This window comes from Eulemur rufifrons, chromosome 20 (genome assembly GCF_041146395.1).
Source record: "Eulemur rufifrons isolate Redbay chromosome 20, OSU_ERuf_1, whole genome shotgun sequence".
Classification (NCBI taxonomy): domain Eukaryota; kingdom Metazoa; phylum Chordata; class Mammalia; order Primates; family Lemuridae; genus Eulemur; species Eulemur rufifrons.
The window spans coordinates 1,593,017-1,620,643 of NC_091002.1; the positions used below are offsets into that span (position 1 = coordinate 1,593,017).

At 57.7% G+C, this 27,627-nt stretch overlaps 1 protein-coding gene across 2 annotated transcripts; it reads left to right on the forward strand.

Annotated features, from left to right (window-relative positions):
- The first annotated feature begins 1,081 nt into the window (after positions 1-1,081).
- On the forward strand, positions 1,082-26,900 carry NSG1 (neuronal vesicle trafficking associated 1). 2 transcript variants are annotated; one of them, XM_069496040.1, is made up of 5 exons: positions 1,082-1,154; positions 1,541-1,694; positions 5,279-5,395; positions 17,723-17,833; positions 26,206-26,900. In XM_069496040.1, exons 2-5 carry the CDS (start codon positions 1,566-1,568, stop codon positions 26,404-26,406), a joined length of 558 nt encoding a protein of 185 aa, XP_069352141.1. In that variant the 5' UTR covers positions 1,082-1,154; positions 1,541-1,565; the 3' UTR covers positions 26,407-26,900. The 2 variants fall into 2 exon arrangements, with proteins under 2 accessions (XP_069352141.1, XP_069352142.1); XM_069496041.1 differs by lacking the exon at positions 5,279-5,395 and having other exon boundaries at positions 26,206-26,898.
- The last annotated feature ends 727 nt before the right edge of the window (positions 26,901-27,627 follow it).

Genomic DNA, 27,627 nt, shown 5'->3' on the forward strand with positions numbered 1-27,627 from the left:
TATTCAGTCTCCTGTCAAAAGGAGCTGGCCCTCCTGAGGATTTTAAAATCAGGGCACTCATGGCAAATCCCTAGAGTGGGCCTGGGGCTGGCTCAGGCTCTGCAGCGGCTGCTCGGCTTTCTCGGTTCATTCCCCGGATTCTCCTGATTCTCAGTTGGCTGATGGAAAACGCTTGGCCTCAGACCCTCGCCAGTGCAAAGGGGAAACCTGCGCAAACGGTGTGACAATAACGACTTCGGAGGACGCCTCCTCTGCCCTGGCGGTGCCCAGCGTGTGGCCCAGGTGCGCGGGCAGCATCCGCCGTCCTCTGGGCGCAGACCCACGCCCATCTCGCCTCCTTCCCACACGCCTTTCACCGGTGAGTCCTGCAGGCAGGGCGGCTTGGAGGGCCGAAAAACGGGCCCTCATCTGGGCAGCTACGACAGCGGCCGCGCTCAGGGGGTGGGTGAGGGGCGCAGGTCAGGCTAGAAGGACCCCGCCGCCTTTCCAGGTCCCGGTATCGCCCAAGCGATTCCCTCTGTGCTTGGGTGGCGGCCGCAGTGGGGGGCCTCTCTCCCTCTCTTCGGACCAGACCCTAGAAACCTCTACCCGCGCCCCAGCGCGGCGCACCGAGCGCCCTGTTTGCCCTGAATACGCCCCGCTCCCCGGGGCAGCCCCTCCCGGCTCTCGGAGAGCGCTGCCCTCGCAGCCCGAGGAGCTCCGTCCTCCCTGTCCACGCGTGCCCCCTACCAGGGACGCGCCCTCCCGGCCGCGCGCCGAGGCAAGCTTGGATCCCCGCCGCCCGCTGCCTCCAGGCCGCCTGGAGGACCCCCACCCAGGTGGGCGCGGCGCGGCTGCGGGCCCGCACCTCTCTCCACTCCGCCTCGGGGGTCGCTCAGTCCCTAGGGCCCCTTTCCCGTCCCCCTGCGCCCCGGTCCCTCCCCGGCCCGCGCTCCTTTGTGCGGCCGCTGCGGCAGGGCGGAGGCGCCCCCGCTCTTTCCCCGCGCGCGGAGCCCCCGGGGGCGGCGGGAGGGAGGCTGCCACGCGGGGAGGAGGGGGCGGCCGCCCAGCCCGGCTCCCTGCCCCGCCCGGCGCCGCCTCCGCCATTGCTGCGAGCGGGAGCGGGCGGCGCGGAGGCTCGGAGCGCGCAGCCAGACCTGCCGGCGCCGGCGCGGGTGAGTGCGGCCGGCCGAGCCGCGCGGGGCCGGGGCCTTCCCGCCGGGGAGCGGGCCTGGGGGATGCGCATCTCCCCGAGCAGGGGCACGGGGTGGACGGGCGGGTCACCGGGGCGCAGCGGCCCGGGGACGACGGACGCGTCTAGTCGGGCTGTGCAGGGGCGGCGCCCCCTTCCCCAGCCGCGGAGCGCCCCTGCGCCCGGGCGACGACAGTCTGGTCTGTAGACCCTCAGCTTCCTCCCCCACCCACATGGCCGTGACCGCCACGTCCTCACGACCCCTCCGCGGAGACTAGCTCGGGACGCTGGAGGGAGTGGGGAGCCCGCCTGCGAACGCCCCGCCCGGGTCCTGCTCCCGGTGACTCCCGCCCGGCCCTCCGTCCGCAGGCTGCAGCCTCGGGTCCCCGCAACCATGGTGAAGTTGGGGAACAATTTCGCGGAGAAGGGCGCCAAGCAGCCGCTGCTGGAGGATGGCTTCGACACCATTCCTCTGATGACGCCCCTCGATGTCAATCAACTGCAGTTCCCGCCCCCAGATAAGGTAAGGGCCCCTCGTGCCCCCGCCCCTCCGGGTGCGCACCCCTAAATCTTGGACCGAAACCGCAACAAAAGAAACGCGCCGCGTGCGCTGGGGACGCGAAGTGGGGGTGCGCTCGGGCAGCAGGAGGAAGCCGGGCGAGGACAAGGTGCCCGCGCGGGATTCTGGATCGGGTGACGTTGGGGGCCCCTGCCCTAGATGACGGCCTCTTCCTGACAATGGAACGCGGTGGGGAAAGGTCCCTTCTGGATTTTTGTGGGAGTCCTGTCCACGAGTGGCCCGGCCCCCCAGCGGCCCGCTCCTCCCTTGCTCCGCGGCACCAGGGGCTCTGGGTCTGGGTGAGCCCAGGGGTGCGTAGCTGGCCCTTGGGCCTCCCCGGGGGGTGCATTTCCACCCAGTTTGCCCCACGGAGGCTGCAAGCCCTCTCCTTGGCCAGACGGGCCCTCCTTCCGGGCTCAGTTGTCCTCCCGGCCCTTTCTGCCCACCCCTGCCGGACCGCTGGGTGCAGGAGGGTGTGGGCTCTTCCGCGGCCTCCTTTTCTTTGTTCCTTCTGCGAAATCTCCAAATAAAGCGCCTGGGCTCGCTCAATACTAGTGTGACTGAGACCAGCCATTCATCAGCCTTCCCCAAAGCGGTTTTTTTTTTTTTTTTTTGCTGAATTTAAAGAATCTCATCTTTTCTTGACTGCAGCTTCCAATCAAGTAGTTTCTATCCATTAAGAATAATATTTTCACGAGTTAACACTTAAAAAGGCAAATACATCTTTGGAAGTCTAGACAATTGTACTGTAAAACTCAGATCTCAAACCACAAACACAGCATCCATTCTGACCCTCTTGTTGCTCAAAAGCCTTAAAACCCACCCTGGCCACGAACAAGCTCACTTTATTGCCCAAAGTGCTTTTACGTCTGTTGTCTCATTGGTCCCTGGTGAAGAGGTCTGAGTCAGGCTCTGTGTTCACTCTGGCAAGTGGGTGGCTGCTGGCCAGGGGCAGGGGGGTGTGGGGGGAGCCCCTGTGGTGGGCCCTGTATTCCCAGGGTGGACCCTTGAGAGGCTGGCTCAGCTCCCAACTCTATTGTCTGTGTTTTGGGTGGGCGGAGGCAGGGGAGGGAAGAGGCTGACAGCATTTAGAGACAGGGGGTTCAGCTGGTCACATCCATGCCCCCCAGGCCTCGATGGGGTCCCTCTGGGGCACTACGGTCCAGTCTGGGCTTTGCAGAAGGGGCAGGGCTGCCCGAGGCGCACCCTCCCTGTCCAGGCATCAGACTTGTCCTGTTGGCGAGCCTGGCCCGGCGGCCCCCACCTCCCCCTCCTGCCTTGGCCCCTCAGCTTCTCAGCTGCGGAGCGTGGTGCCTGTGCCAGGAATTCTGTGTCCGGAGGTGGCACCTCTGTCAGGTGATTCCCGCTGCTTGGCCTGAGCCTCCTCTTTCGCCCTCAGTCTGTTCCATTCCAGAACCGTCTGCACTGTGAGTTTATGCAAGGTGGAGGGATTTGGGCAGGTATGAAACTCTGGCCAAGCAGGGGTAATCCAGGCAGCCCCCAAAGGTAATGAGTTGTCCTGTCCCTGGAAATATTCAAACCAAGGGGCCATCCGGCAGGATGTTCCAGAGAAGGGAATTCCAGCAGGGACTGATGGTTGGGCTAGAAGGTTTCTGAGATCACAGATAAGGAAACTGAGTCTCAGAGAGTTTACGGGCCATGCCCAAGGTCACTCGGCTGAAGGTTACAGTCCTCCAGGATGCAGAAGTTTCTGGCAGTGCCTCCCTCCGCCCTGCTTGGAGCCAGACGTCTCTCACACAAGATGTCTCAGCCTGAACAACAGCAGCGTGTTGCTAACAGCCAGGGTTCAGGGAGGCGAAGTCACCTGTCCCAGGTGGCATGGCTTCTGAGGGGGTGTAAACAGAATCCATTCTGAGAATGTGCACCAAGTGTTGAGGTGCGGGGGGACGGGGCGCCAGCAGCGGTGGTCCCAGAGCTGGCAGCAGGACCAGGGGTCTCACCTGATGTTTGGGGGTGCGTGTTTATTCTGAGCCAGGAGCTTTCCAGGTTTAAATTCCTTTAATGTGCTGACAACACTGAGGCAACTGCCAGCGTGACCCCCAGCATACAGATGTGGACATGGAGGCACAGAGAGTTCAAGGGACCTGTCCAGGGCCACCTAGCCAGTTAGTGACAGATGCAGATAGAACCCAGATCAACAGAATATGGCCCAAGTCCCCACGCTGGGCTGAAGGTTCCAAGGCTTCCTTATCCTCACAGTAGCCCGAGGAAATAGCCTTGTCCCCGTTTTGTAAGCGACTGAAGTGGCTCCAGGTGGCCAGTGTGTGCTCATTCAGCTAGTTGGGGACAGCTGGGATCTGAGGATGGCAAAGTGCCACCCAAGTACTGCCTCAAGACACAGGCACTTCGCAGAGTGGGCACCCGTCCTCCAGCATGGGCAAGCGCGTGGAAAGGATGGAGGCCAGGAGTGTGGTTACAAGGGTTCTGGCTCCTGGGATCATTTTTCAGTGACAGCTGGCATGGGCCACTTCCCCCCGTTGCTGCTCCCTGAAGCTGCTGCCCGGGACTAACCATCTGAGTGTCTGGATTCTCTTTGCCTTAGAGAGCAGGTGTCCCCTCCAAACTGCACGCACCCACTGCGGGGCATCTTCACTGGGGATGAAGCGAGTGGGGGTGGCTGGCCCTCCCCATCCAGCAGCCCCTCCTGGCACTTGCTCTGGGGAGTGGGGTTTGGGGATCAGAGCTATGTCACTCCTCAACACTGCTCTGAACACCTCCCTCTCCAGTGGGGACAGAGAAGTTAACAGTCCCTGTCAACAGGGTGTGACGGGGCAGTGCCAGTGAGGCCAGGGCCAGGAGCGTCCCAGGGAGGAGGCCACACGGGGCATCATGGTCCTTGTGGAGCTGGTGGGGACACAGGCCTGGGGTCTGTGCAGAGCAGAGGTGAGAGTCGGTTTCCATATTGGAAAAACAGCTCCCACCTGGCAGTGGGGGTGGGCGAGTGAGGGCAAGGAGGCCCTTTGGGGGCAGTTGCTGGGGCAGAGGAGAGAGGACGGGGCGTGTAGACGAGGAGGCCAACTCCAGATCTCCTTCCTGATGGGCTGCTGGCCTGCTCCTTCAGCCACGTCCTGCAGGGATGTGGCGGCGTGCTCGGAGCTTCTGTCCTTATGCCCACGGCAGCACATAAAGACCAAAACATAGTAGGTGTGTCTCCGACTCCCCGGGCCGCAGCCTGCTGGGTGGAGGGAGCTCTGCCGGGTCAGGAGTCAGAGGCCACGATGAATTCCCGCCCTGCCACCCATTAGCTGTGTGACCTTGGCCAGTGAGCTTAGCTTCTCTGCCCCTCGGTTATATTTCCCTCCTGGGGCTGCTGTCAGGATTATTAATGGGTAATTTCTCTGAAAAGTCCTGGCACAGGAAGAGGAGAGCTCCAATAGGTAGGACCTGTTCTCATTCCTTTTGTGAATTACTTCCTGGCGAAATGGTGACCTTGAACATAAGAGTTCTCGGACCCCCTCTTGGGGCAGATGTGTCCTAATGCATCTGGCTGTGCCACTGACCCTTTGCTTCTCTGTTTCCTGGGAAAGGTGGTCGTGAAAACCAAGACCGAATATGAACCTGACCGCAAGAAAGGGAAAGCACGTGCTCCCAAAATAGCTGAGTTCACCGTCAGCATCACTGAGGGTGTCACCGAGAGGTTTAAGGTGAGTGGCCGTGGGAGTGGGGGATGAGATGCTGCTTTTGCCCCCAGGAGGGGTCTGCTGAGCTGCAGAGATGACCTACAGAAAACAGGGTGTGACCCGTTCATCTGGGCTGGTCCCAGCTGCACAAACCAGGCGGCTTCCGGCTACTTACCAAGATGTTATCCATGTGGTTTTTTAAAATTTCTTTTTTCTTTTCATCTTCCAAAATGATCACTTATTACTTATTTCTATAACAGGGAAAACCCACCCATAACCTTTGTTTTAGACAAAGGTTATAAACACTTACCAAACATTAAAATATTTACCTAGCAGTTCTAGGAAGGAAGCAGACAATGACGAAATGTTAACGCACAGCGCTTGCTACTTGCTGCACAGGCTTCTGGGCCCTTTCCCTGTGTGAGCTCATCCAAACAGTGCTCCCCGGGGTCGGGGGTCGGGGTGAACCATACAACCCATCTTACAGAGGGGGAAGTGGAGGCAGAGGGGTCACAGCTCTCGTGGCAGAGCCAGGACCCAGAGGTGGCCTGGCTCAGAGCCCTGTGTGCACCCCCCGCCTGTCCCCTGCTGACGGGACCGCGGGGACCGCGGGAAGGCTGCTGAGAGGGCCCTGGCTCCGGTCGGGCCCGGGTGGGGGGAGCCTTCCCCCACAGCGGGGTGGCCTCTGAGGCGGTGCTGGGTGAGGAACAAGTTGGATATTCATCTTCTGGAAACTCATCCTTTGGGAAACACTAGAAAGAAGATAAAATGGTGGCCCTCGCCTAGGTTTAAAGGGGCGAGTTGAGAGACACGAGAGGGTCTCCAGGCCTCGAAGAGTGGCCCTGGCTGGCTCTCTGGTCACACCCCACTTGGATGTGCGAGCAGTTTGCTCACGCCACGGTGCACGGGGGCTCCCACCCCCCATGCCCTGCAGTTTCCAAAGCACCTTGGCACAGCGCGTCCTGTGTGATCTTTGTGACAACCTTGTCAGTTACAGAAGGTGGCCTGGGGACCATCCTGGTTAACAGATGAGTGGAGCGGGAGGGTGAGGGCTCCGTGGAGCGCCAGGCAAAGTGGGGCATAGTCTCACCCGCGGTCCCTGCTCCTTCCCGCGGCGCCACACTGCCTCTCAGGGCCTGCCTGGCGCCGTGGCCCCCACGAGCGTGTTGTCTTCTCTGTCTGGGGGGGTTTACTTGTGTCAGCTCATCTCATCCTCCTAGCAACGCTCCACCTCCTGCCTACTGAGAGTAGCGACTATTCGTAGTGCCCGTCTTGCAGAGGGGAGGCTGAGGCGCAGGGCAGTCCCTGCCTGTGGTCTCTGCTGCTGTGTGAGGACACTGTGCCGAGCGCTCTGGGTGGCTGCTGGCTCAGCAGTTCACGTGTGTTTGAGGTTCACGGCCCGGACCCAGGCAGACCCGAGGTCAACACCTCTCTTCCACTCTGGCCAGTGGGGTCAGCGTGTGCCTCGTCTGCTGCCAGGCCTGTCCTGCCCCGTCCATGCCCTGAGATCGGCTGCTGCCCCCGGCTGAGGCAGGAGTGACCTCGATTTCAAGGTCACCCTGGCCTCCATTCTGATGGCTGGATACCATCTGGATGTCTGCATGTGTCCGGGTTTCTCACGCCTGCTCTGACCTTTGCTTCCCGCAGCCCTGGCATTTCAGGCCCCCACAGAGCAGGGAGCCGAGTGGTACTGGAATGGCTATTCCTTTATCTGTTGAGTGTGTGTCATGTGCTAGGCTCTGTCCCCCACCTCTGGCAGTTTCCAAAGCACCGTGGCATCCTCTATTTGTGCTTTTCCTGCACGATCACCTGAAGCAGGTCCCCAGGTCTCTCTAAGGCTTGGATGACGCATATTTGTCACCAGGGCTTTCGGCAGCTGCAGCTGGGACCCAGACCCCAAGGGCTCAGAAGACCTCAGACACCTGTGCCTGTCCCTGTAGACTGGCTGCTGGTGGCAGTCCTGTCTTGCCTCTCCTCTGGCTGTCTGAGAGAGCAATGTATACAGTAGTTGCTCAGCAGATGGTTGCCCTGGAATGCACCATTTCCCTAGCCTTGCACACAGACCTGCAGGGCGTGTGCCTGTGCTTAGTTTCCATGGCCTCCTCTGTGATTCGTGACCACCCTGAAGGGGCTGTCACTGGCCCCTTTAACAGGTGAGGCTGTTGAGTCCAAGTGGTCCCGGGGGGCTGGTTGCAAAGCCAGCACCTTCCGCCATGCCTCCCACCGTGTACACCTCCTCACACCCCTTCCCCCTTGCAGGGCTGGCTCAGACAGCACCTCCCCGGGAAGCCTCCTGGGTCCCCGTCGGTTGTGACCAGCCTCCCCCTGGCTGCGCGTCCACTGCCCTTTGTCTCGAGGCAGTCACAGCCTCTGAGAGTCAGGGAGCGTGCCAGCCCGTTGTGCTTATTATCTCCTTGAATCTCTGTGAACACCGCACGAGACAGGCACCGTTATTATCTATTTCCATTTTATAATCAAGGGGAAACTGAGGCAGGGAGCTTGAGCCTGCTCTTCACTGTGGCACCAGAGGTCCTTTGGCCTCTCCTGGAGAGCAGGTTTGCACGAGGAGTCTCAGCCACGGGTGACCCACCCCCTGTTGGATTGTTCTGCTCCTACAAATCCTTTCCCTCTGCTAATTCAAAACCCTTCCCAGGAACTGCCACCCTGTGGCCCTCGATCTGCTGCCTTGAGTCACTCAGAGCATGCGACACCCTCCTTCCCCATCCCACAGCCTTTGGGTACTCCGGAGCCCTGCCCCGTGTAAGCCCTCTTTTTCTCGTTTCTTCCATGTAAGGCCCGGTCTCTAGCCCCCTGACCCCACGATGCCCTCTTCTGAGGGTCTGGGATGGCCCATGCATCTCTTTGGGCATGAGGCCTGTGGCAGGTGTCTTGGCGAGGTCCAGTGGGGTGGCCCTTTGAAGCAAAGGCTCTCAACCTGAGTCGGTGACCCAGGGAAGGGAACCAGGCCACGGTGACCCCCTGAGCCAAGAATGTCAGCCAAAAATGAAGGTGCAGGGACTCTTTGTGCAGACAGAGCTTACTCATGGGCTGCTCTGTGCCAGCTACGATAAGAGCTCCGTGGTGGCTTTTCCTCTCTGGTGCTCAGTGCACGCTCCGTGACAGCTCTATAAGAAAATGCATGACTAATCGTGCCGCCAGACTCCCACGAATGGGGGACCTGGCCAGCTTTCCTGGGTCTGCCTGTGGGTCCCTCGCTTGCTGAGTAAGGTCACTGGCGTAAGCTGTCTCTCTGGGCCACACGTGGGGGTGAGTCCTGGACAGGTGATATTTGCCGATTCAGACTAAGGCAGGAGACCTGCCCAAAGCCACACGTCTGCAAACGCCAGAGGCAGGCTGGGAGCCAGGGCAGCCCAGCTGCAGGAGCCCGTCACCGTGGCCTGTGGGCGCCCCAGTTCAGCTGGCCAGCTCGCCCAGGACACCCACAGGCCGCACTCTTGCCACGAACAGCCGCATTCCGAGGGCGCCTCTTGCCTTTGCCTGCTCGGAGGCTCCTTGGGAAGGAGATTTACCGGCTCCCGGCCCACCTGCTGTGAAGTGTGTGTGTGACGGGCAGCCTCGAAAGTGCTGTTTCCCCAAGTGCCTGGGGCCACCTGAGTCAGAGTCACCCAAGTTCGATTTTAACACAGGGACCCTGGACCCTGGGAACATGCGTTTTAACAAGCTCTCCAGGGGATTCGAATGTACTCTGAGTTTCCACCCTTTCTGGGTGGGGGTGCATTCTAGCACAGTGCAGGAAGGATCAGAAGGGCTGGCGCCTTTTGAGAATGCTACGAGTGCTTGCTCTTCTGGAATGTTCTTCCAGCCTTTTACTGCCCAGTTATGTCTGGCCCTTGAGTGCATGCACCATGAGGCGCGCCGCTGCCGTGGGACGCCTCCACTGGTCGGGGGCGCGTGCGGAGCGGGCTGTGCTGGGGGGCGCGTGCGGAGGAAGGTCAGGCGAGGATGTGCCCTTCCCGGCCGTGCGTACCCCTCCCACCAGGGCTCAGTCACAGCTGTGGTTGGGACAGGGTCTTCCTCGTCCTGTTGGTGACTGCACAGCTTCCGAGAGGCGCCCTAGCCCAGCCGTCAGCTTAGTCCTTTCCAGCTCTGCGCGTGAGTCTCAGGAATGAAATCTCGCCTGTCAGATGTTGAAGCAACACGTCAATAATCCGTCCCCCTCTGTGTCTCGTTTGTGTAGTTCAGGAGCTCCTCATCCTCATCGGCCTTCGGATGGCACCCTCGAAAGGAACCGTCTTTGTGATGTTACTTCATGATTCCCACTCCGGGTTAATCTCCCGGCTGCGAGGTTGCTAGGCTGGTTGCTAGGTGACTGCTGACTGGGAGAGGGTTCTGGAGGGCTCTGCGGGGCAGGGCGGCCAAAGGCCTAGGCTTCCCGAGAGGGTGGTGTCAGGGAGGAAGGCGGTCGTTTAATTAATTGGAGGTGTATCCATGCTGAGAATAAGCACTGGCTGAGGCGCTTCTCAAATTAACTAACCTAAACACGCTTACACCGCGCTTTCCCGCTGCCCCGTGCAGGGGCGTGTCAGCTGCGGGGCCGCGTCTTCGCGCTGCCCTCCCCATCCCGCAAGGCGGAGGGACCACGGTTAGGCCGGTGACAGGAAGGGTCCACCAGGGCTCATGCCCGCCCTCTGTGCTTTGTGGCCACGATGACGAAGAGCTGCTGAGACCCGGGGTCCGCACAGCCTCTCTGCGCGTGCGCGGAAGGTGTGGCCTGGCACCGCGCTGCCCGGGGCCGTGCGGGGTCCCGGGTTGGCCTTGCGCGCCAGCGTCACTCGTGGTCGGCACAGAGCTGGGAGCACGTCTCCGAAGCAGAGACCCGGCTCGTCTGAGTGGCCGTTCCGGCTGGCAGTTGACACTCCAGTGGGGGTGTCTCTTTGTATCCCGCCTGTCACAAATGTTCCTGAGGGTGGTTTGTATTTTCTTCTCACATCTTAATGACCTTGCGCTGCCTGTGCCCGTCTGTTTTCCAGTCTCCAGTAATCTGGTGTGTTTCGATTGTTAAATATTTATGAATGGTGATACCGTGTCCTTGGCACTGGGGGGGTCTTCACGCAGGGAGATGCTGGAGACCCTAGAATTGTGTCCGGACACCCCCAGTGACCTTCAGCTGTGCCGAGCGTCCTGCCGGATTCTGGCGCCTGCGTCTGCGCTTCCCGGTCCAGCTGCAGAGTGGGGGCTTCACCCAGAATCGGATCCCACGTGGGCTGAGTCATCTCGGAGTCTGTGTGTCTGTGTGTGCACTTTTGTGTGGGTTACCTAAAATATTTAGCGCTGTAAACGCTTTAAGATGTCAAGATTTGTCTTCTTTCTCCAAGATTTTTTTTTTTACTGCATTACTCAGCAGAAATGCTCATTTCCTTTTCCCCTCCCCTTGAGGTTGGGAGGCGGGAGAGAGCCGAGGAAGAGCCACCCGAGCCACCCAGCGCCATCGACCCAGCGCCCGCTTGAGCTCCGAGCTTCCCGAGCGTCGTTCCTTTCACTCTCACTTAGAGTCTCTGAAGGCTGACCTTACTGTCTTGATTTTGTAGGTGGCTAATTAAGGCCAGAGCAGCTAAGGAGCAGGCCAAGGTCAGCCAGCTAACGAGGGGTGGAAGTGGGACTAGAGCCGCGTCCATCTGTCACAGCAAAGCCCACCACACGCTGTCCTTAGTGCCAGGGGGCTAGGGGGTGACTCTCCCCTCTGCAGGCATCCTGGTATTGCCACCTCCCAGCTGGGCAGTGGCCCGGGAGGACCCCGGCAGGAGAGCAGATGGGAGCACAGTGAACCCAAATGCCGCTCAAGTATTGTCTGTCAGATGGGATTTTGCTGACCCTGTCTCATGTGAGCGGGCAGAGAACCAGTTTGTGGGCAGCTCAGCGACCATATAATTCACGGCCCCAATGGGACACTTTTGTGAGTGGCAGTGGATGGACGAAGCAGTCAGGATGCCAGGCCGTGGCCATCAGCCAGGACTGTGCTGGGCATCCGGGAGACACGGTCCCTCCTTATGATATACCCGGCCAGGCCTGTATCCTGTTGTGCTTGTCTGTTCCTGCTCGCTTCCAGAAAACACTCCTCAGATCCCTCTCCCCTCTCGCACAGGGCGACTCTGGCCTGGGCTCCCCATCTCTTGTCAGGACCCCCCCAGTAGTCTGACACCCTGTCTCCTGCCTCCCTCCTCTGGCCCATTTAAAAAAAATATATTTTTGTTTTTATGTTTTAGAGACAGGGTCTTGCTGTGTCGTCCAGGCTGGAGTGCAGTGGCATGATCACAGCTCAATGCAGCCTCAAACTCTTGGCCTCAGCCTCTCAGCGTGCTGGGATTACAGGCATGAGCCACCATGCCAGGCCACTGGACCAGTTTTTAAAAAAATTGTTGTAAAATATACAAAATACAAAACTTAACCATTTGAAAGTGTACAATTCAGTGCCACTTAATACATTGACCATGTTGTCCAACCATCATCACTACCTAGTTCCAGGACATTTTTATCTCCCCCAAAGAAGACCCCATACCCATTAAGCAGTCACTCTCATTCCCTCTTTCCTCCCCTACCTCCTGGGAACCTTGAATCTGTTTTCTGTCCCTGTAGATTTACCTATTCTACACATGTCCTACAAATGGAATGATAGCATATGTGGCCTTTTGTGCTTGGCTTCTTTCACCTAGTGTTGATATGTTGTAGCATGTGTCAGTACTTCATTCCTTTTTATGGCTGAGTAATATTCTATTGTATGGCCAGACTACATTTTGTTTATACATTCATTGGTTGATAGACATTTGTGTTGTTTCCACATTTTGGCTATTATGAGTAGTGCTGCTGTGAACATTCATGTACAAGTTTTTTTTTTGAACACCTGTTTTAAATTCTTTTGGGTACACCCCCAGGAGTAGAATTGCTGGGTCATGTGGTAATTTTATATTTACCATATTGTGGAATTGCCAAACTGTTTTCCATAGAGCTGCACCATTTTACATTCTCATCAGCAGTGTACAAGGGTTCCAATTTCTCCAAATTTTCACCAACTCTTGTTATTATTTTTTTTATTATAGACATCTTAGTGGGTGTGAACTGGTATCTCATTGTTGTTTTGACCTGTATTTTCCTAATGGCTAGTGATGTTAAACATCTTTTCATGTGCCTGTTGGCCATTTGTATATCTTCTTTTTTTTTTTTTTTTTTTTTTTGAGACAGAGTCTCACTCTGTTGCCCAGGCTAGAGTGAGTGCCGTGGCGTCAGCCTAGCTCACAGCAACCTCAAACTCCTGAGCTCAAGCGATCCTCCTGTCTCAGCCTCCCGAGTAGCTAGGACTACAGGCATGCGCCACCATACCCGGCTAATTTTTTCTATATATATTTTTAGCTGTCCATATAATTTCTTTCTATTTTTAGTAGAGATGGGGTCTCGCTCTTGCTCAGGCTGGTCTCGAACTCCTGAGCTCAAACGATCCGCCCACCTCGGCCTCCCAGAGTGCTAGGATTACAGGCGTGAGCCACCGCGCCCGGCCTGTATATCTTCTTTAGAGAGATATCTATTCAAGTCCTTTCCCATTTTTAATTAGGTGTTTGTCTTTTTGTTGTTGAGTTGTTTGAGTTCCTTACATATTTTGGATACTAAGCCCTTATATGATTTGCAAATATTTTCTACCATTCTGTAGGTTCTCTTTTCACTTTCTGGATTGTTTCGTTGATGCACAAAAATTTAAAATTTTGGTGAAGTACCATTTAGTTTTTCTTTTGTTGCTTGTGCTTTTGGTGTCATATCTAAGACACTGTTGCCAAATCCAATGTCATGAAGATTTTGCACTGTGTTTTCTTCTAAGAGTTTTATGGCTTAGCTTTTATATTTAGGTCTTTGATCCTTTTTGAGTTATTTTTTGTATATCATGTGAGGTAAGGGTCCAACACCATTTTTTTGCATATGGTCCCAACAACACTTATTGAAGAGACTGTTCTTGTCCCATTGAATGAATGATCTTGGTACCCTTATTGAAAATCGGTTGGCCATGGACATATAATTTTATTTCTGGACTCAGTTCTATTCCATTGATTAATATGTCTGTTCTTATGCTAGTACCACTCTATTCTGATTACTGTAGCTTTGTAGTTTTAAGTTTTAAAATTGGGAAGAGGAGTCCTCCAATTTAGTCTGTTTTCAAGACTGTTTTGGCTCTTCAGGGTCCCTTGCAATTCCATTTCTGCAAAATAAATAAATAAATAAATAAATAAAAAGTCTGTTAAGATTTTGATAGAGATTGTGTTTGGGAAGTATTCCCATCTTAATATTAATATAATATAATTACTATTTAAGTTTTCCAATCCTTGTTCACAGGTATCTTTCCCTTTATTTAGGTCTTCTTTAATTTCTTTCAGCAGTGTTTTCCAGTTTTCAGTGTACAAGTTCCTTCGCTGTTTAACGCAGGCAGTAAACTGCAGAGGGGCCAGGTGCTGCTGTGCCTGCGCCTGTGTCGCCCCGCAGGTCACAGGCCTTTTCATATCATGCTGCAGTGGTTGCCAAGATCTTGGGGTAGTGTTTACACTCACTGGTCCTTTGAAATCAGTATTTACAAGATTTTGTTGTTTAGTGTGTTAATAAATAAACACGTGTATATTATTACATCACAAATTTATATTTTTGCAACATTTTCATAACAGTATTTCAATATAATTAGTTTTCTTTGCAAGCCTACGTGTAGTGTTTTATGCACTTAAAACATCATTCTGAGGAGGATTTGTGGCTTCACGAGGGGGTCCCAGCAGTCAATGGCACAAATACGGTAGAACCCTGCACCAGGCTTGCCCCACCTCCAGGCTCTAGTGCGCTCCGTGGCCCGTCTCTGCAGAATGTGATGCTTCAGCCACACTGGCCTGGCACCCCATGTTTTTTGGCATCTCAGGCCTTTGGCACAGAGCCCTGCTCCCTGTTAGACTCCCCGTTCCCTTGCTGCCCTGATGGGCTCCTCCTCCTTGAGGACCAGGCGCCCCTCTCAGCAGCCTTCCCAAGCAAGGTCAGGGCCTGCTCTGCCTTCTCGCCCTGTGTGGTGAAGACGTGACGCCAGGGTGACGCCACAGGACCATACAACCCTACAGGCTTCTCAGCCAACTCCTGAGATGCACCCTCCGCAGGAGCCACGGCCAGAGCACCGGCGAATGTCCACTGGCCACGTGGGGGTCCCTGAGATGGAGAAAAGCAGGGCCTTTGGGCCTGGGGCACTCGGCCTTCGTGGCCCTTTCTTCATTAAGGAGAGAATTGTGGCAGTCTTGTCCAAAGTCGCATACAGTCCAGCCTGTCCTTATTACATATTCATTATCATTGTAGTATTTTTTCCTTCTAATTCTGAAACAGAATTAAAATCAAAACATTTTTATGGGTTCCTGCAAGCGTGGGAGGCCCAGGCACTGTGCCTGCTGTGCCTGACGGAGACATGGCCCTGGAACAAAGGCCTCGCTTCCAAGGAAATGCCCCCCTCCCTGTCGGGGCTCTCCCTGGCCCCGTCCCTCATCTCACAGGCCCGCCCCGGCCCGGTGGAGGGGCAGGCGCTGTCTGTCAACCTCAGCTTTCTGGGCCTGGGGCAGTGAAGGGAAGAGCTGCCCTGGGTCTCACCTCCTTCCAGGTGGATTGTTTAAGAAATGGCTTTATTTAAGCAAAGCCTTCACCTAGACAGCCAGCAGCTCCTGCAGACTAAACGCCTGCTCTGTGTGACTGAGGCGTTATTCCGGGGGGGCCCCAGGAGCCAGGGGTGGCGGTCAGTGCTCGTTGGGAGATGGGTTGTCTGCAATTCACTCACTCACGCACTCATGCACATGCGGGACGCATCTTCTTTGTGCCAGATGTGTGACACAGCCCTGCGCTCTGCGGCCCCGTTTGTGGGGAGATGAACTTGAAAGGAGATATACAAGTTTCTTGGGGCTTTTGTAACAAATGAGCACAGCGTGGCAGCTTAACGCAGCATCCAGCCGTCTCGCAGTTCTGCAGTCAGGGGTCCTGAACCAGCGTCACTGGGCCAAAGTCAAGGTGTCCGCAGTGCCCTGCTCTGTGCGGACGCTCTTGTGGAAGCCTTTTCTGTCTTCCAGAACTGCATTCCTTGGCTTGTGGCCCCTTTCTCCACCTCCAGATCCTACAGGGTAGCATCTTCCGGTTTCTCTCTGCTCACGTCATCTCCTCTGCGGTAGAATCTCCCTCTGCCGCCCTCTTAGGAGGACATCTAGGGCTCACCTGGCCAACCCGGGACAGTTTCCCCACCTCAAGACCCTTGGCTAGATCACACCTGCCACGTCCCTTACCCCAGAAGGTTCCAGGGATTAGGACCTGGGTATCCTTGGGGACCATTACTCAGCCAACCACAGCCAGCTTGCCCTGGGCCAGTCATTTATCTCTGAGCCTCGGCTTCCCTGTCTGTAGAATGTGGCGGTCTACCTGGCAGGTGCTGTCTTAAGGAGTCCACAGAATCCATTTCAACTGCCTACCGTGGTGCAGATGATGGCAGAAGGCACAGTCAAGTTTGTCCTGAGACGGTAGCATCTAGCTTGGTGGCTCAGTAGTGCTCAGGCCGCAGAACCTGCCCAGACGTGGGGGCCTCTGTGGACCCCCCAGTTCCAGCGTGGGCAGCACATGAGCAGCATCCGGACAGTTTTCCACAACACTGATGTCTGGATCCCACCCCCGATATTCCAGTCGCTACTCTGGGTGGGCCCAGACCTGGGGATCTTTCGAAGCTCCCACGACCCTCACAGGCAGCCACAGTGGGGGTGTTTTGCACCCAGGCTGGGGCCACTGCGAATGGCCGCTGCTTCTCTTACTCTGGGGTCACCTGGCTGTCCTGTCGGCCGACTTGAGGGCGCTGCCTTTTGTGGCTGGGCCTTCGTCACATGCAGAGAAAGGTGTTGCACTGGACAGTCTCCAGGCTTCTTCCCTGCTGGGAGTCGGCGCTGTGTGGGAACAGGGCTCGCGGCGCCCTGCCGCCTGCCGGCCACGGGGTCTGCTGCGTGCCCCCCGCACCCCTTGCTCAGACGAGAGGGAACCGGGGGCCGGGGAGGCACATGCCCCTTCCAGGCTCGTGTGTGTGGCCGAGCAGGCCTGAACCCAGGGCTGTCTGACTCTTAGTCCCAGGCGGTGAATGGCTAATGCATCTTTTTTGACCCCAGCATTTTCAAACTGGTTGAAAGGTGGAGCCGCTGGTGGTCATGGCTCCCCCAACGCTCATGGTCCTGGTGGGTCATTGTAGAGAAAGCCTAGTAGGTACTTCAAGGAAACACACATGTCTGGCTCAGTAATTTCACCCTGTGTTCTCAAATATTCCTAATTATCTCATGGGGTCGGGGGAGCAGACGCTCATGAGCCTCCAAACTGGGACAGACTTATTAAACTTGAATTAGGAAAGAATAGATGCTGGGTCACTTAGTGCCCACATGTGTGATTGGCGTCCAGAGAGAGGCTGGGATGTTCCAGAGCCTTCCTGGAGGCACGGGGGCTGGCCAGGGCTTTGAGGGGCAAGGAGGAGAGAAGGAACACAGGCTGGCCTGCTGGGGAAGGAACAGGGATGATGGCAGACGGAGACCTTCAGCGGAGGGGAGCACTCCCGGCCCCCCACGTGTAGCCCTGGTCTTTGGGGCTGCCCAAGAAAGTGCCCCAGCCGGGGACTCGCACGACAGAAATGTGTCCCACAGTTCTGGATACCAGAAGTCTAAAGTCAAGGTGTGCAAGGTTTTCCCCTGAAACCCGTGGGGAAGACTCCCGCCTAGTCTCTGGGGGTGGCTGGCCAGCCGTGGCGTTGCGTGGTGTGTGCCACCCTCCCTCTTCACGTGGCCTTCCCCCCGCACGCCTGTTGGTCTCTGTGTCCAAACTTCCCCTTTGTATAAAGACACAGAGTCCCTGGATTCGACGAGGGCCCACCTCACGACCTCATCTTAACGCGATTACATTTGCAGAGACCCTGTGTCCAAATCAGGGCCCACTCACAGGTCCTGGGGGCTGGACGTCAGCGTATCTTTCCGAGGGGGACAGGATTCAGTCCCCAGCAGGGTTCCAGCATGTGTGCGTGCAAGTGGTCCGCGAGCCCCTGGGCAAGACTGAGGCCCCCTCGCATTGCAGCCCGAGCTCTGTGAGCGGCTGGAGCACTAACAATAACCAGTTTAAAATGAAGGTGAAACATGGCTATGGTGAAAAATTAAAATGATACAAAAAGTTGCCCAGTGAAAAGTGATCCCCTGACCTCCAGTCCCCAGCTGCCCTGCCCAGGTTCTTGGTGGCTTGTCCAGAGGCAGCCTGCACATGCTGGCACGGGTGCGCGGCGTGCACGTCCGTCCGGTTGCCTTTCCTGCCGCCCTGACGTCCCTGCTCTGCCTGCAGGTCTCCGTGCTGGTCCTCTTCGCCCTGGCCTTCCTCACCTGTGTCGTCTTCCTGGTCGTCTACAAGGTGTACAAGTATGACCGCGCCTGCCCCGATGGGTTCGTCCTCAAGGTAAAGCTCCATCTCCCTGGAGGCCCCGGGATGCTTTGCCCCTCCTTGTTCTGTCCCTGAACGCCAGGCCACTCCGCCGGCTCTCCCAGCTGGCCCAGGGACAGGCCCTAGAGCAGCAGGGTCCTTGTGCTCTGTGCATGGCGACAGGAGTATCCTTGCTGGAGGCCCTGCCTGGAGAGCAGGGCGGGTAGGCAGAGGGCCCCGTTGGACCAACTGGAAGGAAACTCTCGGACTGGACCCCTGGCCCTGACCTCGGCAGCCTGGGGAGGGCGCTGTTGGACGGCAGGCCCAGCCAGGGGCTGCCGTGGGACATGCCCAGGTGCTGTTTCCCTCCTGACACCTTGCTCAGGGGAGAGAGAGGGAAGGGACCATGTCGGCCACAGACAGAGGGCAGGACACGCTGGGGGAAGCCGAGGCTCAGCGGGGGGAAGCCCTTGCCCAGGCAACACCGGGGTCTGGGAGCAGGGCTGGGAGCGCTGCCTCTGCCTGCGCGCCGGCCCCCACCCCCGCAGCACCCCGAGGGGGGGGCCCTGGGTCTAGCTCGGGGAAGTGCTCGCTTTGCTCACAGAGGCCTCCGCCTCCAACGCCCGCGTGGGGCACAGACACACCCAGCACAACAGGATTCAAGAAAGAGAAGCAAAGGGAGGGGCGATGAGGTGGAGGGAGGGGGCGCGGAGACAGAGGACGAAGCCTGCAGGAAGCATGGTCACTGTCACTTAGCGATGGGGACACATTCTGAGGGATGCCTTGCCAGGGGCTCGCTTCACTGTGCAGACGTCACAGGGCGGACGACACCCCAAGGCTGTGTGGCACAGCCTGTTGCCCTCAGCTACCTGCTGAGGTCACTCTGCTGAGTGCGGACTGGAGACAGCTGTCATGCAACGGCAAGTGTCTGTGCGTCTGAACAACTCTAGACACGACAAAGGACAGTAAAAACGCACAGTGGCGCACTGTGTAGGGCACGGCCGTGGCCGGAGCTCGCGGGACGCGGTTGCCGCGTCAGAGACACGGGACGCCGAGGCCACACTCAATTTATATAAAAAATTTCCCCTCTGCAATAAGTTAGCCCTAACTGTAACTCTTCTACTTCATAAACTTTTTAATTCTTAAAAACTTGTCGCTTTGGTAATAACACTTAGCTTAAAACGCAAACACATTGTACAGCTGTACAAAAATATTTTCTTTCTTTATGTCCTTATTCTATGAGCGTTTTCTATTTTTAAATTTTTTTACTTTTTAAAACTTTTTTAAAAAACTAAGACACAAAAACACACATTAGCCTGGACCTACCTACGCAGGGTCAGGATCCTCAGTGTCACCGTCTTCCACCTCCGCGTCCTGTCCCACTGGAAGGGCCTCGGGGGCAGCGACAGGCGTGCAGCTGCCGCCCCCTGTGCTAACGATGGCCCTGGACCCCCCGAAGCACCTGCCGGGCCGTTTTACGGATATTTTTACACAAACACAAGGAGTGCACTCTAACATAACAATGAAAAGTATAGTATAGTAAATACATAGACCGACGACGTGGTCACGTATTGTCATTGTCAAGTATTGTGCACTGGAACTAATTGTGTGACACGTGGCAGAGCGGTAGGTCTGTTGCATTTCCATGTGATGACGGCATCGGTGACAGGGACGTTTCAGCTCAGTTGTGACGGAGCTCTATGTGTCATGGGATCACCACTGTGCCTTCGCCTGTCGTTGACCAAAGTGTCATTGCGCAGCCCTGACAGATAACGCCCTTGCTGTGGACTCCCATTCCCTGCACTCGGTATCTGGTTCGGAACTTTCCAGAGCCAACGTGAAATGGTTATTTCCAAGGTTTGGCACTAACTAAAATAAACCAGGAGCAACCAGCTGTTTCCGGCGCTGAGCACACGCACACGCCAGCTCCGCTTGTCAGTGTCGCTGGGTGGTTGGGTTTGGGCTTTGCTTTCGCCATGTGAAGGGACAGAGCAGAAAAGGCTGGAATTCATGTTTCCCCGCCCAGTCCCTTCTCCTTCCGTGTCGTGCTGTCCTTCGGGGCCCTGGCGCCTCAGCCCTTCCTTCACTGGCCGGCACCTACTTGGTGCCTCCCGAGTGCCAGGCGCCCACTGCTGTCCTTGGTGCTGGAGCACAGCCGAGGGCCACCAGGTCCAGCCCCGGCCCCATGAGACTCCCTTGCATTCTCAGAGACACGAAGTCAGTCGTGAACAGAAAAGAAGGCCGAGGGGAGTGGGCATGCGTGTAGGGGCTGTCGTTTCTAGAAGGGTGGCTGGTGTTGGCACAAAGTCTCACGGGGGGGGGGAGTGAGTGAGGGGGTCTGCAGGTCTCTGGGAAGGGCACCTGGCAGAGGGCGGCCCACACCCCTGTGCTGGTGCCGTTCAGCAAGCCCTGTGCCTGTCCGGGGCTGGGGCTGAAGAGCTTAATTCTGTCCAGAGGCTGAGAGGACACGTCCCAGGCAGCCAAGTGGAGGCGGAGGGCTCGGGGAGGGGAGCGGGGGGAGGGGAGCGGGGGCGGGGGGAGGGCTGGCCCAGACCCAGCGGAGCTCGGAAGCAGAGAGCGCAGATGCGGCAGGTAGAGACAGGGAGGCAGTGCATGGTGGGCCAGCTTGGGGCCAGCCTGTGGCATCCTGAGTGCCACAAAGGCTCTGCGGGAGGGAAAGTGATGCCGTCCCTTGGGCCACCTGGGGAGGCTGGAGATTGGAAGGGGGAGACGGGACAGTGAGATGACGGGGAGAGAAGGTCAGAGTGCTGGGGGTGGATGGGGACCGATGTGGCAGCAGGCTGGGAGGTTGACTGGATCTGGGAGGCAGGGGAGGGGCACAGGGGAAGGACCTGGTCTAGCGTGGTGACGCCAGAGAGGCTGATGTCACGGAGAGGGAGCAGAGACACGCGCAGGAGCAGTATCCTGTGTGGGAACGGGGGTGTGCAGAGCACAACCACCTGGGGCCAGATGTCCCCACCCAAACCCACTGCTCCCGAGTACCAGGCCGGCAGCCTTCCTGGCTCTGCCCCTCTGGGCCGGGGGCAAGTTCCCTGCATGCAGGAGTCCTGCTAGATGGCCTGGTCCAGGTGGGTGACGGCCTAGGAGGTGACCCTGGCCCCCAGCCGGGCTGCAGATCAGACGGTGGCAGTGTTGGAAGGGCCACTGTCCTTCCACTGTCCGCTGTTGAAAAGGCCCCGCGGGTGTCTGGGGCACAGCCGCCTCGGGGGCTTAGAGTCCCCGACAGGCCGTACCGGAGTGGCGTCTCATGGGACCTGGGCATTTTCCACTAGTATTTAATGGGGGGGTCCTTGCTGAGAACGCGGCTGGGAGGGCCGGGGAGCTGCTGGTCTGTGCCCGGCTGCGCTTGGCTGAAGCTGGAGAAGGGGAGGCGTGAGCTCCCCCTGCGTCCTTTCCCTGCCTCTTCCCTGCGTCTCTGCGTGGCTTACAAGGGGCTTCAGGCCAAGAGCTCCTGGCGGCGCCCAGAACCCCTGGGAGGGGACTGTCGTACCGTTTCCTAGCTACCGTTTCCTAGCGGGGCAGTGGAGCACAGCGAGGCTGTCCGAAGCGCCCCAGGCCACGCCCTTCGGTTCGTCCCACTGTGCCTGCTGGGTGCCAGGTGCCACGAGGGCAGGCGGCCGGGCGGCTCCGGCCTGGGGCTGGCGGAAGGGTCCTTGCTGGGCAACTGCTCCTGCCGGCTACCCCTGAGTGGTCCCAAGCTGAGGGGTGTCATGAAGGGATTTAAAAGGCAGACTCGGGCTGGGGAGGACACACTGAGTTTCTACCTCTGCTTTTTAAAAAAAAAAATACGAAGTCATTATGTATCGTTGAAAAGTTTTAAACATAATGGTGGAAACTGCCCCGCACCCCAGTGTTTTTCCACAGTGGCACTCAGACGTGACAAGCACTCGCCAGCGCGGCCCACGGCAGGCCCTGTTGGCTTCACTGCGGGGGGCGGGGATTGAGGCCCTGAGAAGTCTGGGACCCTCCCCGAGCCCAACATCCAGGCCCAGCTGGGTCCCTGCTCCCCGAGGCACGTCCACAGGTGACATGCGGCTCAGGGTTTGAGTCCCTCTGAGGAAGGGCTGAGTTGGGGCTGGACGGGAGCTGCTCAGGGAGCCTTCCCTGTCCCGTGTTCCTTCCCTCGGCAGAGCCCGTGCGTCTGTGTCACTGGGCTCCACGCTCCCTCCGGGGGAGCCCTGCGTGAGCCCTGCGGTGCCTGCGCCCTCAGCCCCAGGACGGCCTCCCAGCACGGTCTCCTTGCAGTCACGTTGTGTGCACAGCGTCTGGTGACACACCTGTCCTGCTCCCTGGGCTGGGCACCATGCTTCTGAGCCGTCTCCGGATGCCAGCCCAGAGCAGGGCCGCTGCTCCACAGGTGTTGGCCGAATCCGGTCTCGCGGGGCCCCGTGCTGGGCACTGGGGCGGGACGGTAGCGTGTGGCCCGCCGTGGCCGAGGGGTGGCGAGCAGCAGGCGGAGAGGGTGTGCAGGGGACGGCAGTGGGGCTGGCGGAGCTCAGCTGGCCAGGAACGTCGTGGGAGTCTGAGTGCCCGTTTGCTGTGCAGGGTCGGGGGCCTCCCAGCGTCCAGGTGGGGCTGAGACCAAGACGCTGGTGATCAGGGGGTGCCCTTGTGGGCTTGTCTTTTCTGTCCGATGTGCAACATCCGGGCCTCTTCCCTGAGCCACCTGCGGCGCCTTCCGTCTTCACAGCAGCCCAGCAGCCTGACTCATCTGCCCGTGTGGGATGCGGGAGCCGAGGTGCAGAAAGGCCCACAGGTGAGCTCAGCTGCCGCGGTGGGCCTGGCTCCGAAGCTGAGCTGCTCTGCAGCGCCAACTCCTGAAGTGCCTCGCGAGCGACAGTGTCAGTGACAAGCACGTTCCATTCCTCGGTCACTTCTCTTCTGAACAGAGTCCTGTGCTCACAGGGGGCTTTCAGATACTTCCGCTTTCTCCACTTCAGGGCTCAGTGAGCTGGCAAGAAGGAGAACCAGTTCTCCACGGGGCAGGTTGGCCTCAGGGACTGATCCCTTTACAGCTTCACTAAGCTGGTGGCCGTGGAGCCGCTGGCCTCGGAGGAGAGGCGGAGCTACAGCGACTCACATGGGGACAACACCCAGGGCACCTCCTGCGCCATGGGGAACGGGCCGTGTGGATGTGTGGCCGGGGCCCACTTGTTGTCAGACCTCGGCCAGGTCCTGGGTGCTCCCTGCCACCCCAACCCGCGTCCCGTCTCCACCACTCGCCGTCTTCCCAGACCCCAGGAGTGACAGCCGAGCCGCTGTGTGTGCTGGGCGCCGGACCACGAGCCATCCCAGCGGTCTGCCAACAGCAGACAGGTCCCGGCCTCCGTCTGCAGAGACGACACAGGCCTGCGCTTCCTGGTGCTGGCTCAGCACAAGCTCGGGTTTTCCAGGTGGAGGCCACGGAGGAGGCAGGGGACAGCAGGGTGGTTTCAGTAGTGCCGCGTGGCCTGGGCGTGTCATGCTGTCTGGGAAGCCCTGGTGCCTCGCACGGAACCGGGACATCTTGAGTGTAAAGCCGACAGGCAGCCCCTGCTAACCTCACCCCGGTGCTCCTTTCCTAGACACGCACACAGGCACCCGTGTAGGGACCGTCCAGGTGGAGAGACAGCTCGCTCAGAGAAAGAACGGACACCCCAGTTACACTCAGGCCTCTAAATCTGCTCAAACGGAAGCTTTTCTGTGACCGAGATCCCCTTCTCTCTCTCAACCAATTGCCTGCTCAGCCGCGTCCTTTGCTGCGGACACCGTGCAGCAGCCAGCAACCCTGAACGAATCTGCACATCGGAGCAGCCTGGGTCCCGAGAGTGCGCAGGGCGCCCTGGGCTGGGTAGAGAGGACACTGCGCAGGTTGCGGCCTCAGCCCTGGTCCCCGCTGCAGCTCGGACTCGTACTGGGCAGGTCTAAGCCCCGGGCGCTCAGTCTCCCTCTCTAAAGTGAGCCTTCGAGGGCACTGAAGGGGGGACCCGAGGAACCCGCAGTCGGTGATGGAGGCCAGGACACGCTGGGGTCCGCTCCTGAGGTCCGTGTGTGCCAGAGCAGGGACTTGGTGAGCGCCGGCTGAACTGGAGACTGCCAGGGGTCGATTCTGGAAAAAGGACAATTCTGCCCCATCGCCCCGTGGGCGGAGCGCATTGCAAGGCCGTCCTTCGCTCACCCTGGTCCCTGGGTTGGGCGGGAAGTGTCGGATCGGGGCCCTGGAGGCGGCACGGTGTGAGGGGTGCGGGGCTCGGCTGCAGGCCCGGGCTGGAGCTGTGGTTCTCACCGTGGTGACCCTGGGCAGCAACTTCATCTCTCGGGTCTCACCTCCCCACCTATAAAACGGGATTAATGGAACTCACCTCACAGTGAGAGAATGTACCGGAAAAGCATCTCACAAACTGTTGGGTACCGTGAGAACGCTGGGGGGGCGGTGGGGGGCGTGGGTGCAGGAAAGAAGCCCGCTGCCTCACTGCCAGGAAAGGCAGACGGGCCTGGGACCCACAGACAACCTAGGAGCAGGCCCTCCGCTGGGGTGCCTGGGCCACCTGCCTTTAGCTCTCAGAGATTGAGAAAAACCTGAGCTCAGGCAAGGGTGGAGGAGGGGGAGGGGGAGGAGGAGGAGGAGGAGCAATTCCCTGGTGTGCCCTGGGCCAGGCCGAGGGTCTCCCAGCAGCCCCTCAACTGGCACAGCAGCCACCACGGACCATCCCAGAGATGGCCTGAGGTGCCCCAAGATGCTGAGTCATCAAAGGAAGCTTCCGTGGCTTTCCCCAGGACGGGGAAGGTACCCAAACACGTTCAGCAGCAGGGCTGCAAAGCCGTTAAGGACCAGGAGTTGGTTGGCGCACTGTGGACTCTGCCACTTACCGGCAAGGGGCCCTGGGCGAGCTGCCGGACTCGGGAGCTGAGCCTCAGACTTACCAGGAGATATTTCACGACACCAATGACTACAGCACAGACCTGCTCGGACTTTTAGGGGGGAGGGCCTGAGAGCCTGGAGTTTTGAAACTTCCCAGGTGCTGTGATGGTGGCTAAGGCCAGAGACTCCCGACTCAACTGCGGTCTCACTTTCCTATCTGATAAAGAGACCGTTGGCCTGAGTGAAATGCTTTGGTCACTTGGCTTGGACAGGACGGCAGGTTTATTACTCTCACACTGGAGTCCAGGCTGGAAGGCAGCGCAGGGTCTCTGAAGTCATCCTGGAGTCCTGATTCCGTGTCTCTTGTTCCCCAGCCAGTCCCCAGCGTTTCGTCCTCTGCTGGTCAGAGCTGGCCAAGAAGGAGGAATGGGAAGTGGAGGCCAGGCAGCTCCCCCTTAAGGGCCCAGTCCGGAACCTGCTCCTGTTATATCCACCCGAATCCCACCGGCCAGAAATTAGCACCGGCCTCGCCTGCCACAGGGCAGGCTGGGAAACGTAGTCTTCAGCTGGGCACACATGCCCTGCTCAGCTCCAGGGAAACGGTAGACCATTAGCAGTCTCTGCACACCTTCCTGGGGGGCCGACAAGCAGGGTCTCCAAGCTGTGTGAGCACGCTGACTGCTGTGCCTGTTAGTGCTCCGCCAGCACCAGCCGTGACTGCGGGGCAGGGGACAAGCAGCCAGGCCTGGGTGCAGGATCTTAACCTTTTTTGGGTCCTAGATTCCTGACAAGCTGAAGACTGCCATGGACTGGTCTCCCATCAAAAAGCGCATCCAGCAGAATTTCACATGCAATCTTAGGGGCCCGTGGCCTCCCCAGGTTTTGTGGCTCCCAGCATAACCCCGACCCCCGCCTCTGGAGACCCCGCAGCAGCCCTCTGGTGCTCTGCGGGTCACGCCTCCTCCCAGGACCTCAGGGCTGTGTTGAGGCCTGGTCCCTCTGACGCCTGTGTCTTCCAGCCCTTGCTTCGGGCTCCAGGTCCTGCATTCAGTCCTGCAGTCATTTTGTCGTCCTGCCCCAAGACTCCTCCACTCATCGTCCCTTTGCCTTGAGTGCTTCCCTGTCTCTCACCTAAGGCCACTGGGAACCTGGCTCGAGAGAAGACTTTCTCACCTCCCTTCCGTCCTCATTTGAATTGGTTGTTCCTGGACATGTCAGAAGTGTCACTGTTTTCTAGTAGATTAAAAATAAATGACAACTAGTGCAAGAGCTTTAGTGAAGGCCTGTCCTATTACAGACACCCGCTTTGACACAGTTTGCCATGGCACCTGTTAGAGTCTATCCTGTGAATGTTTAGTCGAGGCCAGGCTTCCCCTGGGCTGTGCACTCTGAGGGCAGGATCCACGCTTTTGCACACCACTGTGTTTGTTGCTCCAAGCTCAGGGAAGGAGCTCAGGGAGTATCTGTTGGCTGTTTGTTAACTGGAGACACAGACAGGCATCCCTCCTGCTTCGATGCATGGTCTCAATGGCTTCTTGTCTTTCAGAACACCCAGTGCATTCCAGAAGGCTTGGAGAGCTACTATGCGGAGCAAGACTCCAGTGCCAGGGAGAAATTTTACACGGTCATAAACCACTACAACCTGGCCAAGCAGAGCATCACGCGCGCGGTGTCTCCCTGGATGTCGGTTCTGTCAGAAGAGAAGCTGTCCGAGCAGGAGACTGAAGCAGCTGAGAAATCAGCTTAGCAGGATGGGCAAGTTCCGTACAATGTGTCACTTGAAGGTAACAAAGGGACTTTGAGGGACATTTCATTAAATATAACCACTGGTAATTTAGAGGTTACTCATTTACGGTGCAATTGCTTCTGTTTGCTAATGCTGCTTTGCAAATAAAACTTGCTGCCGACCACCCATGGGCATAAAATGAAGTGCATATCAGCATTGCCTAAAGAGCTCCGACTCCACTTTTCATGTTAAGATCTTAATTTAGCTCCTTTACTGGGATTTATTGGATGCTGTCAAAAAATAAATTTACACTGGATATGCCAAGGGTTTGGACTTCCGATAAATAATGCATTTTCTGGAATTGATTTTTTTAAGCCACCTTGCTGTCTGCAAACCTTACTCCATAGCGGTATCTACGGTGATCTCTTGTTTTGCTAAGAGCAAGAGGCCCTTGATGTTTCTCCCCGTCTGCCATGGGCTGGAGCAGTGCTGACTGCCAAGGCGCACTGCAGTGAATGGTGCTGACTCCCGAGTGGGAGACCCTGCGACAGGCCTGCTTGGTGTGGATGTGTTACCGCGCCCCCACACGGCTCTCTGTCCCCTTGGGCTCTGGCGTGTTGGTCAGGGGGGCACTCCAGTGTGCAGACTGTGGTGGAGCACGAGAGGGAGGGGGCTGGGCAAGGGCTGACCCTGGGCCTCGAGGCTGCAGAACTGCCTCCTCCCCCGGTAAGGGGGCTGTCTGCTCTGGGATGTGCCCGGTAGGAAAGGAGCCCCACCGGCCTTCCCTTCACTTCTGTTACGGATAAATTTGCACCAGCAGCCTTGTTAGCAAGTTAGTTTTCAAAAAACGAGCTGGGAGGGGAAAGTGAAAATGTAATTGCAGGTAAGCCAGGGCTACTTTAATTTTTACTGTGTGGAACAGAGCTAACTCCCTTGAGGGGAGGAGCAGGCAGGAAAGGCGGGCGGACGGCGCGTGCAAATGCCACGACGACATTTCAGTTCACAACCTCTGTACGAAAATTATGTTTCCAGTTGAATCTTGACATTGAAGTGTATGTTTACAAAATTGCCAGTTAGATAAACTAAGTGTGTGAGATGATTAAATACAAAAAAGACATTCCCAGGCGTTTCTTCCATGTTATTTGAACGTGTTGTTTCTGGCCGACGTGTCAGAAGTGTCACTGTTTTTTCGGCAGCTCAGAAATAAATGACAAGTAGTGCAGATTGGGTGTGAACAAGCCT

Coding starts and splice junctions, on each gene's coding strand:
- NSG1 (XM_069496040.1), top strand. CDS start 1,566: ATGGTGAAGTTGGGGAACAATTTCGCGGAGAAGGGCGCCAAGCAGCCG. Junction 5,396..17,722: donor GTGTCACCGAGAGGTTTAAG/GTGAGTGGCCGT, acceptor CTCTGCCTGCAG/GTCTCCGTGCTGGTCCTCTT. Junction 17,834..26,205: donor CCGATGGGTTCGTCCTCAAG/GTAAAGCTCCAT, acceptor CTTGTCTTTCAG/AACACCCAGTGCATTCCAGA.